The 17,489-nt window shown below is 49.1% G+C and overlaps 1 protein-coding gene across 1 annotated transcript; it reads left to right on the top strand.

The window, feature by feature from the left end:
* Positions 1-1,744: 1,744 nt before the first annotated feature.
* On the top strand, positions 1,745-13,012 carry LOC115658595 (endonuclease 8-like 1). Its single transcript, XM_030577784.1, is given in 7 exon segments — positions 1,745-1,821; positions 2,662-2,900; positions 2,902-3,141; positions 5,427-5,546; positions 6,522-6,585; positions 8,779-8,878; positions 9,473-13,012. Coding segments are annotated over 6 exon segments (792 nt in total). The 5' UTR covers positions 1,745-1,821; positions 2,662-2,670; the 3' UTR covers positions 9,511-13,012.
* Positions 13,013-17,489: the final 4,477 nt, after the last annotated feature.

The raw sequence follows: 17,489 nt of genomic DNA, 5'->3' as shown, positions 1-17,489 counted from the left end.
AGCTCTGGTAACAGCCATCGAGGGACCAGCTGGGTTTTGCTAATTTCATTTAAGTTGTGCTCAGTTTAGATTGGCCCCTGCCACTGGTGCCTTATTGTGCTAACGCCCTTTCCCGGCTATAGCTCAGGGCTCTGATTTCCAGGAACTTCACAGCTTGGGGATGATGCAGTTGCTCCTTTAGAGCAAAACCAGCATAGCCTGAAGGCTGTGAAGTGGGTAACCATTTTAACTGCAGACTCTGAAATAATTCGGTAAATTTATTTTTAAGAACAAGGTTGTGCTCCATTGAATTGAAAGGCAGTACAGTTAAAATGGTACAAAGAATAGTTTGTTAATAAGAATACCTAACTTTTCTATCACACGTTCAGAAGTAAATCTCAACACACTTTAAAAAGGTAGTCCGTATCATTCCCAATTTACAAGTGGGGAAACTGAGGCAGTGGGAAGGAAGTGACTTGCCCAAAGTCAGCCAGCAGCAGAGCTGGGACTGGAAACCAGTTCTGAGTCCTACTCCAGAGGTCTGTCACCTCAGCCACACTGCCTAGGTTGCACAACAGGTAACTAACCAGTGGAACTGCCTGCTGTAAGATATTGTGGCAAATAGGTAAATCTTACCAAGCTTAGTGTTATACATGGATAAGAGTAGCTTGGGTGGTAGAAGATAAAGTAAAAGTTACAACAGCTCCCATGGTCTCTGAAGCTGCCACTGGAGGCAAAATTAGATGGTGCTGAGGAGGGAAGAGAAAGGAATCATCTCTATGAGTGAAAAGCTCAGGCATGTTGTGACATTGTGCCCAGCAAGTAGGTTATGAATAACTGCTCCGCAGGCAGGCTCTGGTAAATCTAACTGCAGGGCAGGGAGGTGACCCATCTGCATGGGGAAGCTGGCAGCAGTGCTGCTGAGGGGGTAGCTGTTTTAGGTGGGTGCAGGACAGTGGGATGCAGGGGTGTCTGTGGTAGCTGCTCTGGGTGGGTGCAGGACGATGGGATACTGGGGTGTCCGTGTGGTAGCCGCTCTGGGTGGGCGCAGGACAGTGGGGTGCTGGGGTGTCCATGTGGTAGCTGCTCTGGGTGGGTGCAGGATGGTGGGGTGCCGGGGTGTCTGCATTGTAGCTGCTCTGGGTGGGCACAGGATGGTGGGGTGCAGGGGTGTCTGTGTGGTAGCTGCTCTGGGTGGGCACAGGATGGTGGAGTGCAGGGGTGTCTGTGGTAGCTGCTATTGGTGGGTGCAGGACAGTGGGGTGCAGGGGTGTCTGTGTGGTAGCTGCTCTGGGTGGGTGCAGGATGGTGGGGTGCTGGGGTGTCCATGTTGTAGCTGCTCTGGGTGGGTGCAGGATGGTGGGGTGCCGGGGTGTCCGTGTGGTAGCTGCTCTGGGTGGGTGCAGGACGGTGGGGTGCAGGAGTGTCTGTGGTAGCTGCTCTGGGTGGGTGCAGGATGGTGGGGTGCAGGGGTGTCTGTACAGTAGATAGCTGGGGTGAGGGTCTGTGCGGTGCTTTTCCCCAGCCAGCCAGCCATAGAATACAAGGCACAGGGCAGAGGAGGAGGAGAATTCCATTCCTTGCCCGTGCCCCAGAGCCGCTCCTAGCAGCCGCGCAGGGCTGGAGACCTCGCACTCCGCACCCTGTAGGCTGATGCTCCCCTGTGGAACTACAACTCCCATCGTGCCCTGCACTGCCCCGCCCCTCGCAGCCGGGTTGCTGTTTATCCCTCCGGCTCGGGTGGACGGTGGGGTCTGCTCGCCGGTCGGTTCTGTGCTGGGACAGGCTGCGGGGGAGCTGCCCCTGGGCGGGGACCGCGGAGCCGGCCTGCTGCGGTGCCTGGTTGTGTAACTGCTCCAGCCCCGCTGCAAACCCGAGCGGGAGCGTTATAAGGGGAAACTGGCGGGGGGAGCCAGCCCTCTACTTTATGGGGGGGCAGGCTGGGGGGGAAGCTGACTCTGTACTCGGGGGGAGACAGGCGGGGTGGGACAGGCTGAGGTGGGGAAACTGGCCCTGTTCCGGGGGGGGGACGCTTCCCGGAGGGGAGAGCCGGCCCTGTTCTTGGGGAGAGGGGAGACAGGCTGGTGGGGGAAGCTGGCCCTCTGCTGCGGGGGTGAGGGGGATTCTGACTGGGGGAGGAGCTGGCCCTGTGCCTAGGGAGGGGGAAACTGGCCCTGTACTCGGGGCGGGGGGACAGGCTGGTGGGGGGAGCTGGCCTTGGGGTGGGAGGGGGGATATTGGCTGGAGGGGAGAAGCTGGCCTTGTACTCGGGGGCGGGAGGGGGAGCTGGCCCTCTGCCGGGGGGGGGGGAAGGGATACTGGCTGGGGGTGGAGGGGAGCTGGCCCTGTGCTGGGGCTCTGGAGAGGAGCTTCCTGGCTCATGGGGACCCAAAGCCCATCTCTGTTCCTGGTCCCGGCCAGCTTGGTGGTGCCCATCTCCTGGCTGTGCACTGGCTCCTCATGGAGGGGTTGGTGGCTCAGCCCATGGCCTGGTAGTCCCTAATGCACATCCTCAATGCTATCCTTGTCCACTGGCTCAGCCTTGCGGTTGGGTCCATGCTCACAGGCCAGGAGGGTCCGGCAAAGCCAGGGATGGAGAGAGCTGCCCTCCCTGATTGGTAAGATGCACGTGCTACAGTAGCTGCTCTGCCTTATGCCTGGATCTTGCCTTCATTTGGGCAGGTGTCTAAGATGCCAGAAGGCCCAGAGCTGCACCTGGCCATCTGCTACATCAACACGGTATGTGCAGGGCTCATCTTCTCAGGGAAGGTGGAGAAGTCTGAAGTGAGCAGGAACCCAGAGGTGCTGTTTGAGAGCAATGCGTACCTGATCTCTGCCACCTCACGGGGCAAGGAGATCAAGCTGACCCTGACACCACTCAAAGAGGAGAAGAACACGCTCCCTGGCAGAGGGAGAGACAAGGAGCCAGAACGGTCTCCAGCAGCCAATGGATCTTGTCTTCCGCTTTGGAATGTCAGGCAGCTTCAAGCTCACCTCCGTGGCCGAGCTGTCCATACATGCCCATCTGCGGTTTTACACCAAGGAGAGCCCGCACCCAGCCCTCTGCTTCATGGATTTCAGGCGCTTCAGGAGGTGGGAAGTGCATGGGACGTGGCAGCCGGATTGAGGGCCATGTGTGATGCTCGAGTATGAGAAATTCAGGTGAGATCCACCATGACCTTTCATCTTTGCTTGAGAAACTGACCAGGAGTGTGTGTTGAGGGGGGTGGGGAGGGAATGAATGATAGACACAATATTCTAACAGTGAATTCTGTAGGAAGCCTGGTGATAGAATATGTGACCTTTCACCATTACAGGGACATTTGTAGCTCACGTTTATGGAAACTCTGTCTTGGATTGAAGACTGGTGCTTTGCATTTCCAGAGATCTCGCTATGAACAAGGGAACAGGCCTGGTTTAAACATCCTCCTGTATGGCTTTTTCTTATATAACTTCTTAAGTATTGCAAAAGGGAAGAGCACAGCTGGACGATTTAACCCTCACAGCAATGGCTCTCCAGTGGCTATGCAGACTACCTGGCTATCAACTCAGTTCAGCATGCTGAGAACCAAGCTGGGGGAGGCTGAATGGTTGGGAATGAGGTAGGTCCATGATGTCTGTTACGCAAAGTGGGAGGCTGGAAAAAGCTGGAGATCCCCTGGGTTAGTACTTGTTAACTGACTATGTCAGAGAGCCAGAGGGCTTTGGTCAAGCTCTTGTATTGCTTTGTACAAGTTAATGTTTCACTCTTAATATGTGTCTTACAGTCGTGAAACAGTGCAAGAGAGCGAGAACCCTGCTGTAGCTACTTTAACACCCGCAAAATCCCATGGCAGGCAAGGAGGGGCTTGTAGCTTGATGGATAAAAGGCCTGGTCCCCAAAGATATTGAGGGTCCTAACTTCTGTTGGAAGAGGCTAAATATCTTAGAGATTGTGGGCCAAAGTGTCCACTTTGTATTTCACAGGTAGAATTCATAGCTGAAGGGCGTATCACCAACTGACAGAGGTTGGAGATTGAAAGGGGTCATGGGGGGGTTCGGTGTACACACGCATGCCTGCCTGTCCAGGTACCATGTGGTACGTTCATTAGTGGATTTTCAGGGTTAGTTTTGAATTTGCTGAGCATTTGGGTTTCCACTGCTTCCCTTCCAATCTTTTCCCCCCTCATATTCTTAAATCTTCCATTCTCTAATTGTATCCCATTCAGTCATCAGAAGCTTGGTGAGTTTTAGTTAATTCCCTGAGCACCTTGTCAAAGGCAGGTTGCATAAAAGGATTCCAGAGTCTCCGGCACTGAGTCCTTGTTCATTTCCTCCCCCTCCTCTTTGATGAATGAGCTACTCCCTCTTCAGTGCATTTCTGCGTGGCCACTTATATTTATTTCCCTTTGACAGCATTCCTTGAACCCTTGTCTCTCTGCTGCAGGCCTCATCTGGCTCTACATGTTGGTGTTCCCTTATCTCTTTGATGTGCAAATCTTAGAGCCAGCCCTTCATAAAGCCACTCTTCAAAGGCTCCTTCTTGGGCCTTGGCTACACTGGCGCTTTACAGCGCTGCAACTGTCTCGCTCAGGGGTATGAAAAAACACACCCCTGAGCACAGCAAGTTACAGCGCTGCAAAGCGCCAGTGTAAACACTGCCCCAGCGCTGGGAGTGCGACACCCAGCGCTGTAAGCTAATCCCCGCGGGGAGGTGAAGTACCTGCAGCGCTGGGAGAGCTCTCTCCCAGTGCTGCTGCTGCGACCACACTCGCACTTCAAAGCGCTGCTGCGGGAGTGCTCCCACGGCAGCGCTGTATGGCTGGAAGTGTAGCCATACCCTTGTTCTTTGTATTCGTCAGTTTCGGAGGACTCAGACTGCCTTCGATGCCTTAATGGAGATGTCTCTTACTGTTCCTCCAGCCTTCTTTATGCTATGGTGGGTCTTTAATTATTCCTCTTATCACACTCAATTTCTTAATTTGCTTCCCTGCAATCAAATACCTTTATAACTTCTGCATTCCGGGAACCCATTTCCTACGGGGCTGAATTCAAGTAGCTTACAGCACTGCCCCTGCTAAGGAAACAGCGGGTCATCCCTGTACCTTTACCCAAAGGGTTTCGCCGCTACCTTTATCGTTACCTGTCTTTTATTGTAACGCCTCTTAATGTCTAATGCTGCCCACTTGTCTCTCCTACACAGTTTGTTTGCATATGTATTTACAGTCTTGCTTTAGGAACCATCCCCCAAGGTTTCACTTGTGCCTGGTAGACCATAACCTCCATCATTTTTAGTTTCACTTCTCCCTCCTTATGTCTGGAGGCAGACCCTTCTGCACAGAAAACCCCACTGGAGAACAACCCCACCTCCCATGTTGGTTACTGTGTTGGAAGCACATTACTGGTTGAGTGAGGTGGTCATTTCTCCAGCCCCTCCTCCCTAGCTGACTGGCCCTGCTGTCTTCCAGGGAGAACGTGCTGAGGAACCTGTCTGACAAGGCTTTCAACAAGCCCATCTGCGAAGCCCTGTTAAATCAGAAGTTTTTCAATGGGATTGGCGACTACCTCCGAGCCGAGATTCTCTACAGGTGAGCAGGGTGCAGAGCAGAGAAGAGGAGGCCTGGCCTGAGGAGATGTGGTCCAGTTCCCTATTCCACCCCAGGCTCCCTGTGTGACCTGGAGCAAGCCAGGCCGTGTTTACACAGGGGCGCTGAGGAAAGTTCTGATGAAATAGCTAAAGCTGTGAAGTTAATGCGCAGGACTTCGAGTGCATTAAACCCCTGAGGAGGATTCAGCTACAGCAAACTAAGGCCGCTTTACTTCTGAATGAGCCTCTTCAAATAGGGGGTTGTGATGCACTTTCACTGATGTGCCTTCACTTCACAGCTTCAGTTAACTGGTCTGAACACCTATGGAGACAAGCCCATAGCCTCTCTGTGCCTCAGCTTCCCTGTCCGTACAATGGAGATATTAGCACTACCTCAGGGGTTGGGAGGATAAATACATTAGAAAGCATGAGGTGCTCATGTATGTAGTGGGTCCTTTTTACATAGTATTAGACAGCCAGACCGTGTGATTCCCATCCCTGTAGCTATGAGACCAGCACCATGGAAGGGTCCAAACTGTTGAGAGGCCACCCATTTCCCTTGCTGAAATGCAGCCAGCCCGTGTCCATTCCAGTGCTAAGAATCCACAGACAGCACTGCCAGGGCCCCTCATCTTTGAGCACTGTGCAGTTCCTGCACTACATGCACTACCAACACAGCCCTAACCTTTTTTTTTCCCCGAGTGGCCTATATATGCTGGGCATCTCAGATTTGGCCTGCAGTGACACTTTCAGTCCGGGACCTCGCCTGGGGAGCTGAATTACACCGTGCTCAGGTGCCATAGTCCGAATGCACCAATGTTTTACTGTGTAGATTACATCCAGCTCATCAGAGGTGAAAAGCCAGTGCTTCCACCCACTGCGTCAGCAATCTCCCTCCCCTCCCTTAGGCCGGGACTTCATTTGCACTGGCTGGCATTTGTGTTGGGGTCCTCATGTAACACATGGACTCTCCTAGGTTAAAGATCCCTCCCTTTGAGAAGGCTCGGACGGTGCTAGAGGCTCTTCAGCATCGGAAGCAGGTGAGGAGGGTGGAGAAGGCTCAGAAATGTTCCAGCTCATCACATAGAACTCGGGGTTCAGTGCTCGCCCCGCAGCGCCTGAGGATCGCAGCACACGGGGCATGATGGTGTCAGTGGCTCTCAGACACTCTGCAGCCCCAGTTACGAGTTGTAGCTTTAACCCTAAAACTTCCACCGCTTCTGGTTCAGGCCCTGTTGCTCTTTCTTCTTGTTAGAATTGGCTGCTGTCTCAGAGGTGGATCCTCACCATGAATCAGGAGGCCAGACACTCTGCCTTCAGGGCTTGTTCTGGGTCTCACAAAATCCCTTCTTACGGGGGATTCTCAGTTTAATTCTTCAGGCTTTACCCTGCCCACCCGTCGCACCTCCCCCCCGCCCCCCCGGTGTCGTGCAACCACACTGCCATGACCTGGAGTCTGTCAGATCCGCCCTGCTCAGCCATATCATTATGTGCATGGCTTGGATAGGTGACCTGTGCAAACAATAGTGGTGCCCATTTAGCAGTTGGCTGAGTCAGGCTTGGAGCAGGCAATGCTCCAGCATGGTGTATGGAGGGGTGGTTTTCTGGAGAGCTGTGAGACAGGGTCTGTTCCCATGTGGTCGTTAAAGCTCCTCTGGCACCTTGTCCAAGCAGGGATGTTAGCACCAGAACTCGCCAAATCCCAGCTCTGCTGACTGCATTCTGGCTCCTCAATTAGCTACGCAGCTTGAGTGGGAGACGGAATTCTTCCCTCCCCGTGCTCAGACTTGCTGTGGGCTCTTTAACAGTTCAGTGAGTGCATTTGGCTCCTGCATGAAGGAATCACTCGCTTCCTCGTGTGATGTACAGCACGTGTATGCTTAGTTTATAAAGCACGTTGGGGTCCTTTGGGAGGACAGATGCTACGCAAACATCCGCTTATCCTCCAGTGCCTTTAACTCCTGGGAGTTGTTCTGCAGAAGTGCTGCATGTAAAACTTGTTTGCAAATCTTGAGCCAGATGGACCATGACTGCCTATCATGGCATATATGTCTATGGCTCCTGTGTTGTGTACACACTGGCCTTTGCGGAGGGGGACTGCACTCTGAAATATGCAAGTGGCTACTATACAAGGCAGTCACTTGACCATTCCCTCCCTCTACCAATCTCAAATGTACTCAAAGGGATTTTGGCACCGAACTTCCACTGATTTCAAGGGAAGTTAGAAGTTTAAGTACCTTTGGGGATCTGGGCCAAAGATCCTCGTTGCTGTGAAAATAACCCACAACTAAGAGGACCACACTAGTTTAGGCTCCAAATCTGACTATTCTGGTCTAGTGCTGTGTGACCTCTGGAGGGGAAGTAGCTATTTAAAAAAAGACCAAATACTGTTTTTGTCTGACCAGCCTTTCTCCCTCCCCTTCCCCGGCCTGTCTCTGTAGCAGCGGTTAAGTTACAAACACCTGCGGTGTAGTCAGTGATGCGTCCCAGCCATAAGAGATCTTTAGCCTTCAGATGCAGCCAGGCTAAATTCAGCCCTGCATAGAGTGGTAGAGTGACTGATGTATACAAGTGGGTACTTTACAGAGGCAGATCAGATTCCCAACTGCGTCAAAGTCTATGGAGTTAGCCCTGCTTATGCCAGGGCTGAATTTGGCCTGGCATCTGGAAACAAGGAGCATTTAGCAGCTGGAGGGAGAGGAAGCTGGGTTGGAGCACATGTCAGGGCAGACTTAGGCCGCTGGTGAGGGTAATCTCGGGGAGGGGCGAGGAGCAGAATGGCTTGGCAGCTGTGGAGGAGTTGCCTTACAGGAAGGGCTGGACAGCTGGGAGGGGACTAGACTGGTTGTTTTTGGAGTGGGACCAGCTGCTACAGAGGGGCTTGGAGTAAGATCTGCACCGCTGTCCGAGGTGTAAGTGCAGCCCGTGTCAATATAGCCAAGCTCTCTTTGATTCTGCCGCCTCGCTAAAACTAGCAGAGAGGCTGTGGTGCCCGGGCTAGCCACCCCAATACAAGCCTGCCTGGGACCCGGGGTATGTATGCCTGTGGCTATTAGCAAATTGGTTCAGGTATGTCTGCACCTGCTGTAGTTGCACCTCGGATTGCAGGGTTGGGCCTACCCTTGCTGGGAGGAGGAAGGGCTGGATGGCTGGGGAAGGGTTGCATGGGAGAGGGTTGGCTTGGGCTGTGTCCGGGCTGCCTGTTTGAATCTCCTCCTCCTCAAACTCAGCAGAGTCCGGACCTGAGCTTGAGCAAGAAAGTGAAGTTAAAGCGGGAGAATCCAGACCTGCTGGAGCTCTGCCATGCAGTGCCCGTGGAGGTCATTCACATGGGTAAGGAGGCAGCTCAGGGAGCACAGCTCAGGGCCATGGAGCCTGCGGGTGGGGGTGACTCAGCCGCACCAGTAGGAGGACGTGCAATGAGATGTTGAGGTTGGGATTGGATCCCTGCTGCCTCCAGCTGGGCAGACACTCAGTGACGGGGGAGGGGTGGGACAGAGCCTTCCTAGGGTGGCTTGGGGCGAGGGGTAGCGGGAAGCAGGGGCGCTGTATGAAAACGCTCGGGCTGGGCATTTAATGCCAGTGGGAGGAGGGTAGGCCTTTGCTTAAGAGGCAGGATGACACCAGAAGTGCTACATGGGGCGCACCAGTGGCCCCTGCAAAGCTACTTCCATCACGCGGAAATTGTTCAGGTTTCAATGGGTAGCTATTGTCATAGGCCAGTAGCAAAACTCTCCAGCAGCCAGAGACGGGACACTCGATGGGAAGGGCTCTGCATTACTCCAGAGAATTCTTTCCCAGGAGTCTGCCTGCTGGGTCTTGCCCCTTGCTCAGGATCTAATTGATCACCATATTTGGGGTCAGGAAGGAATTTTCACCCAGATTAGATTGTCCAAGAATCTGGGGATTTTTTGCCTTCCTCTGCAGCATGGGGCACAGTTCACTTCCAGGTGGCTGTCACGTGAACTCCAGCTGGAGATGATCTTCAAAGAGGAGGAAAAGGTACAAAAAATGAGGAATAGAGGCCCCAAATCACCTTTCTCTCCTCATCTCTACTCAAGGCATCGACAGTGTTTGAAAGACAAAGAACCTGGGGAGGGGTCCTGGCTTGGGAGGAATCCAGTCAGACTGTTGTAAGCCTATCGTGAGAGAAACCTTCTTGCTCCAAGTTCACTTAGCTTGTTAGGTTAGGTATTAGTTTGCATTTTATCTTTTATTTCTTTGTAAACAATTCTGACTTTTATGCCTTATTCCTTGTAATCACTTAAAATCGATCTTGGATTGAAGTGTTTGGGGAAACTCCATATGGACAGCAAGGTTTGTGCATATCATTTTCTATTAATGAAATGATGGGTTTTCTATGAGCTTTTATTGACAAGAAGGAGAGAGCTGAGCAGTGCAAGTCGCCCATTTCTGGGGACACGTCTGGGACTGGGAATTTGCTTATGTCCCTCTGCAGTATAATTCAGGAGTGGCTAGCAAAGACCACTCGTCTAACTCAGCTGGGAGTAGTTTACATGCTAGAGGCTGTGAGCAAGCCAGGAATGTCTGCTCTCACAGTGAAGCAGTGTAAAAGGCAGCCTATGCTGAGGGAAGACAGCTGTCCAACAGTCCAGATTGTACCCTGGTTGGGTGAAAGTGAGCCGGTACAGCGTACCAGTCAGGAGCCAGGACTGACCCATATGCAGCCCACGTTAAAGCTCTATGGGCAAAGCTTTAACATCCCTGTCCCTTTTGCCTTCCCTGTCAGCTCCCCTGCCCGTAAAGTCCATACCGTTGCCCCTCCTGCCTTTGCCCCGCCGGCTGGCAATTTAAAAGGGCCAGGGGCTCCCGGCCACTGCTACTGCAGCAGTGGCCTGGGCCCTTTTAAATCATCGCCGGAGCCCTGGGTGGTGGGGGTCAGGCAGCATAGATGGGCTGGCTGGGGGAGACTGCCACTCCCAGCTCCGCCTCTTCCGCCCGAGGCCCTGCCCCTTCTGGGGCTGCCCCCTGTATTGGTAAGAATTTATTATTACTTTTACCCTTGACCCTGGAGAATGTCACAACCCCCAACCTTTTCACTTCGTCATCTTTAGCAACATCCAAGGCTCCTATGCTAACAAGCAATGGCCAAGTCTTTCACCTAGGAAACAAGTGACCAAAGCAAGTTCCTACAGAAATGCAACTGGCTTTTCATAGGAAATACTTCTCTTGGCCTGATGAGTGATAGCACAGCTAAACTATGCCATGCCGAGAGGTAACATCCTATCCCCAAAACAGTGTTTTTTAGAAGTGACTCTTCCTGGTGCAGGGCATGGTAAGGGGATTCATGGCCCTGGGTGGCACCTACTGCTACAAAAGTCCCAGTTGAGCAGCAAATACCCCCTGAAAGATTCCTTTCTTTCACATTTATGTATCAGTGATCTTGCATGCATGTGTCTCTTGTGGTAAGTGGGAGACACACGGTCCAGTGGATCTAGCTCACCCACTGGCCTGCTGGTTGATGTTTAGTCTACCAGCCAGATTTAAAAAGGGGTCTTATTAGTGACCTGTCAACTAGAAAAGTGTCATCGCTATCATGTTAGATGCATGCCTGGTGCTCATCACCGGGTGTATGGAGCTGCTGAAAGAGGATCAGTTTTGGTATATCATGTAATGCTCAAATGTTATTGGGTAGCCAATCTGGAAAAATCATAAAATCACAAAGAGCAATAATTTGAAGCAACATAGTGTAATTTTGACCAGAATTGGCAGAAAGCTTCTAAATACAATTGATAATGTAACTATACACTCAAACTAGTATTGGTTGGGAAATATTTAGCCCCAGGTGATACCTTTTATGCATTTTCCCTTACTTTTTTGCCTTTGATTAAAGCAAAAGTCTGTAGTCACATGACAGCGTGAGCTTGTTTGACCATGTGTTACACTGTCGACTGGATTTATGAGAAGTTTTTCTCCAGATGTTTTATGACTGTTGGCTACTGTCCAATGGTTCCTGCACTGGCAAATGGTGATAATACAGTGTATACCAAGAAGAATTATATTCAGGCTATGTTCTGCTCTCTGGACCAGACTGGATCTATGTTGTTTATGATGAAGCAATCTACTGCAAAGCACAGATTATTAAATAGAGGAATCAAAAGGAATTTGACCATGACCACCTTAATGTGGGAGGCATGCATCCTGCAATGAATTTCATGGATGGTGTAAGCAGTATGATGCAGGAAAATGGGCAGCCACTTTTGTGCTTCAGTCAGCCATACACTAAAAAGGACACCATTAAAATCCATGAACTTATAAATGAGGCAATGAATTGCTTGAAATGGATGGCACTTGGTGATTCCATGAACAATAATGATCTCCCAGAAGATGAGACGCGTGTTGGAGAAAACTTGAACATGCTTTGAAGCTTTGGAGAAGGCACACAGAGAAGACAGAGTGGAAGTACAGAATGCTATGGCAGACTTCATGAACAGAACTCAATCAGCTCGTGGACTCTTATGTTACCCAAGGAACAATCTGTTCAGATACATTTCTGTTCTGGAAGAACTATGTAACAGATTTCTCCCAACTACCGATAGATTACATAGCAGCAAAGAGAGATGATAACAAGACTATGGAACTTGAGACATTTGCAGTGTGATCACGTGAATTATGCTAGGTGGGGATGTGTAACTGTAGCAGAAGCCAGACTTCTAGGGGAGAAGCCAGCTATACATCATGCCCTAGCTGATAGCCAAGGAGCAGTATACTGGACTGCTAGACCTTTGAGTGGCATATGGCATGACATGGCCATCAAGCAATCTCTCAGCAAGGACTGTGAGAAGCATCATCATCTTTGCACAAAAGATAAGGCTCTGACCAAGTATTACCTGACTGCACATTTTGAGGCAGCTGTAACAGCTATGAGAAAATAAATGTGTGGAATGCAGCCTTCAGCAACAGAGCTCCGCCAAGAAGCTACCACACAGTGCATGGCTGAAGAAGAAACTGCTGTCCCAGATATTAGAAAAGTTGTGACTGAATGACGAATCCTTTTAGTTCTGAACCTGGAACGAGCCCAGATGACAGACGGCCATGTGTGAACACTGCAATGTGGACTGGGGCCCCACCTGGAATTGTGCATGATACGTGAGAATGGCCTACAAGAAAGGAAGCAGTTTGTAACCAGCAGGCTGCAAATGGGTGAGATGTAGATCTCTTTGATCTCATAGAAAGGTCTAATCTCAAATCATTTGGTAATCTCAACAAGACAATCTAACAGAACAAGCAGCGGACAGCACAAGGGAAAGCTACTGATCATTGCGTATTCCGCAAGCTGACAATTATCTAGCTCAGAGATGTTGGTAGCTAGGGTGATATGAAGTGTGAGCTGGCACCTGTTCCACTTTCCCTCTTAAACTTGGATGGAACTCTAAGGGCTTGTCTACACTACCCGCCGGATTGGTGGGTAGCAATCTATCGGGGGTGGGGGGTCGATTTATTGCATCTAGTATAGACATGATAAATTGACCACTGAGCACTTTCCCATTGACTCCAATTCTCCACCAGAATGAGAAGCACAAGTGGAGTCGATGGGACAGTGTCAGCTGTCAACTTACCACAGTGAAGACACCACAGTAAGTAGATCTAAGTACGTTGACTTTAGCCACACTACTCACACAACTTCAGCTATGTGATCTTAAATCGACACCCTGCGGTAGTGTAGACAAGCCAAAGAGCAGCACATTGTCCTGGCTACAGAAAAATCTATCAGTGATTGAGCTACCAGCCTCCTGTAAGCCAACGTTAGCTATTACTGATGTCACGAGGATTCTACCAATGGTATGCACAGACCTTGCCAAGTGGAAAAACTTTTGGGGAGCTGTCTGATCAGCTATTGAACCTTTGTCCTTGGACTAAAATGACAATACCCTGCTGTTGGTGCAAATGAAGAATCAATGAAAACTGGTGAGAGCCCACAAGGGGACTGTCCAAATGCAAGAAGTTTGGAACCAGACTGTGGTAACACCATTACCAAAGCAAGACTTGAAGCTCATATCAAAGAATATGCTTAACAATGCAAACTTTCTCCTCAGTGACGGGAGCGGGGAGTGTGAATAGAGATGATCAGCTGGTCATGAAATATACCTTGTTGGTGGGTTTCACGTCACACAAGCAGTGAAAGTAGTGCCTGGCACCCATTCTGCAATACCAGAACTTGAGGCAGATCACAAGGAAGCAGGTTCGTGAGTCACATGCAAGAACATGCTTGAAAGTCTCAGGGGAAGAGAACACCAAGCTGGAGTGGAGGGAAACAATCCCAGAGTTAGGGCCCTCCTTCCAGGTGATGACATGGTATTCTCTCATTAAGGATACTCCTCTATGGGAGGTAACCCCAGTTATTAGGAAGAGACAGATAATCATAGAACTGGAAGTGACCTTGAGAGGTGATCTAGTCCAGTCCTCTGCACTCATGGCAGGACTAAGTATTATCGCTAGTTAGGTTTTGTGATGACTGGGAGAACTACATGGTGAATTGCCTGCAGGTTGCAAAGGATGGGGACCTGTCAAGACATCTAGATTGACCTATGTGCAGAGCTGAGGGAGGAGCCATTGGTTGTGGTATGTGTTAGTACCAATGACCTAGAGAAAGGAAAGAGAGAGGTCCTGCAGGCCAAATTTAGGCTGCTAGGTAATAGTTTGAAGTCCAGGAACTCCATAGTCACATTCCCTGAAATGCTTCCAGTTCCATTCATGGGGCTAGTTAGACAGGAAGAACTACAGGTCTCAATGCATGAATGAGATGCTGGTGTTTGGATTTGGGAACTAGGGAACCTTTGGGGAAAGGAGGAGCCTATACAGGAACGAGAGGCTCCAGCTAAACCACAATGGAACCAGATTGCTGGTATGTAAAATTAAAATAGGTCATAGTTTAAAAACTCTAAGGTCTAATAGCTGCAGAAGAGCATAGAGTTTGGACAGACCCATCCCTTAGGGAGGATTAATTTAAAGGGGATACTCTATCTCCTAATAAAGAGGAGAGGATAGAAGCTGATAAAGTGCAGGTAGGCACTGAAGAATCAAACAAAGAAGAGTCCCATTCAGTTACATCCCTTGGAGGCAGACAACTAAATATTGACATTTTATAAGTGCTTGTGTACAAATGCTAGAATTCTAAAGACAAAGCTGGGTAAACGTGAGTGCCTTGTATTAAAGGAGGCTAGTGATATAATAGACATCACGGAAACTCAGTAGAATGATGATCAATGAGACAGTAATACTAAGGTACAAAATATTTAGGAATGACAGAGTATGTTGTGCTGGTGGGGGCATGGCACTATATTGGAAAGAAAGCATAGAGTCAAATATATTAAAAATCTTAAAGGAATCAAACTGTACCACAGAATCTCTATGGATGGAAATTCCATGCTTGAATAATAAGACTATAGCAGTAGGGACATGCTACCCCCCACCTGACTAGGAGGGTGCCAATGACTGTGAAATACTGAGGGAGATTAGAAAGGCTAGAAAACCCAGTAATAACGGGGGGATTTCAGCTATCCCCTATTGACTGCGTCCATGTCACTTCAGGAAGAGATGCAGAAAGAAAATTTCTAGACATCATTAAATGACTGCTTCTTGGAGCCCTGGAACCCCTAAGGGGAGAGGCAATTCTTGATTTTGTCCTAAGTGGTGCAGAGGACCTGGTCCAAGAGGTGAATATAACCGAACTACGTGGTAATAGTGACCATAATGTAATTAAATTTAACAGCTCAATATAGGGGAAAATACCAGAGAAACCCACCACAGCAGCATTTAGCTTCAAAAAGGGGCAGGACACACACACAAAGGAGAAGGCTAGTTAAATGGAAATTAAAAGGCACCACAAGAGTGATATGCCTGCAAGCTGCATGGCAACTATTTACAAACACTATAATAGAGGCTCAAATGAAATGTACTGTATACCCCAAATATTTTTTTAAAAAAAAGCCCCCATGGCTAAACCATAGCATAAAAGAGGCAGTTAGAGGCAAAAAGGCATCCTTTTAAAAAATGGAAGTCTCATCCTACTCAGGAAACTAGAAAGGGGCATAAACTCTGACAAGTCAGGTGGAAAAGTTCGCTCCAGAAAGAATTTGAAAAGTAACAGGTGAAAAGATTGAAAACTGACAATTTATTCCTACCCTTTGTTTTCTAAGTGGAGAGAGGTAAACAGTGGGATCCCCCAAGGATCTGTACTGGGATCGGTGATGTTCAACATATATCTAAATGGTCTGGAAAAGGGTTAAACAGTGAGGTGGCAGAGTTTCCAGACAATAGACAATTACTCAAGCTAGTTAAGTCCAGGGCCAGCTCCAGGTTTTCTGCCACCCCAAGCGCCCCCTCCTCCCCCCCCCCAAAAAAATAAGTCACAGCCGTGCAATCGTGCTGCTCCACTCTTTGGTGGCAGGTCCTTTGCTCCGAGAGGGACTGAAGGACCCACCCCTGAATTTCCACCGAATATCCAGACATGCCACCCCAAGCACCTGCTTCTTTAGCTGGTTCCTGGAGCCGGCCCTGGTTAAGTCCAAAGCTGATTATGAAGAGTTACAAATAGATCTCACTAAACTGGGTGACTGGGTAACAAAATGGCTGATGAAATTCAATGCTGATAAGTGCAAAGTAATGCACATTGGAAAGCACAATCCCAACTGTTCATCCAAAATGATGGGATCTAAATTATCTAGTACCACTCAAGAACGCCATCTTGGGGTCATTGTGGCTAGTTCTGTGAAAACAGCTGCTCAGCGTGCAGTGTGTTATCAAACAAAATGTGAGGAACCACTAGGAAAGGGCTAGATAAGACAGAAAATAGCATCATGCCACTTTCGTGAATACTGCATGCAGTTCTGAACTCCTCATCTCAAAAAATAGAGAGTAGAATTGGGAAAAGTATAGAGAAGGGCAAGAAAAATGATTAGGGGGGATGGAACAGCTTCGATAGGATGAGGGATTTAAAAGAAACTGGTCCTGTGCTGCTTAGAAAAGAGGTGACGGGGGTCGGGTGATAGAAGTTTATGAAATCATGAATTGTATGAAGGAAGTCTCGTTTACTCCTTCACATAACACATGAATCATGGGTCACTCTATTAAATTAAATAAACAGAAGGAAGTGCTTCTTCATGCAACACACAGTTCACCTGTGGAACTCATTACCAGGGGATATTGTGAAGGCCAAAAGTATAACTGAGTTCAAAAAAGAATTAGATCAATACCTGGAGTATAGGTCCTTCACTAGCTATTTACCAAGATAGTCAAGGATGCAACCCCATACTCTGGGTGTCCTTAAACCTCTGATTGCCAGATGCTGGGACTGGATTGCTTAATAATTACCCTGTTCTGTTCATTCCCTGTGAAGGACCTGGCACCATCCACTATCGGAAGACCTGATACTGGGCTAGGTGGACCATGGGTCTGACCCATTATGGCTGTTTGTATGTTCAAAGCAAACACTCGAAGTAAGCTGGGTGATAATGTGGAGCTTGGACTCAGAGCAATATCTTGGGCACACACATGCACTGTTCTTTGGGCGGTACTGCCAGGGAATTTGTTTACCCAATTTGTAGTTACTATGTAACAATTTTTTTACCAATTTTTTTTCTTGCCTTCATGTTAGCTGCCATTCGCTTGTTGATTTTTACCTGTGTATTAGTCAAACGGTTTAGGAAGGTTATGCACATTGTAAATGTTATACAGCAATAATATAACAATACAGCAATAATGCAGCTGGTTTGTACACAGTAGCCAAATTCAATTAAATTACAGTTTAACCTGGTTCAGCTCGTGGTTTCTAGCTGCTTGCCAACTTAATTGTCCATATGTGGTAAAGTGAGGTGTAGTTGGCCAGTCTCATTTATAAAGCACTTTACTTTTTTTTTATTTTTAGATTTTTGTTATGCTAGGGGTTTCCGTCACTATAAACTGATATCTTCTAGTGTCTTTG

The sequence above is a fragment of the Gopherus evgoodei genome, chromosome 10, assembly GCF_007399415.2.
Source record: "Gopherus evgoodei ecotype Sinaloan lineage chromosome 10, rGopEvg1_v1.p, whole genome shotgun sequence".
NCBI classification, from domain to species: Eukaryota; Metazoa; Chordata; order Testudines; family Testudinidae; genus Gopherus; species Gopherus evgoodei.
The sequence above is the reverse complement of the archived record's forward strand: the minus strand, read 5'-3'. Positions and strand labels throughout refer to the sequence as shown.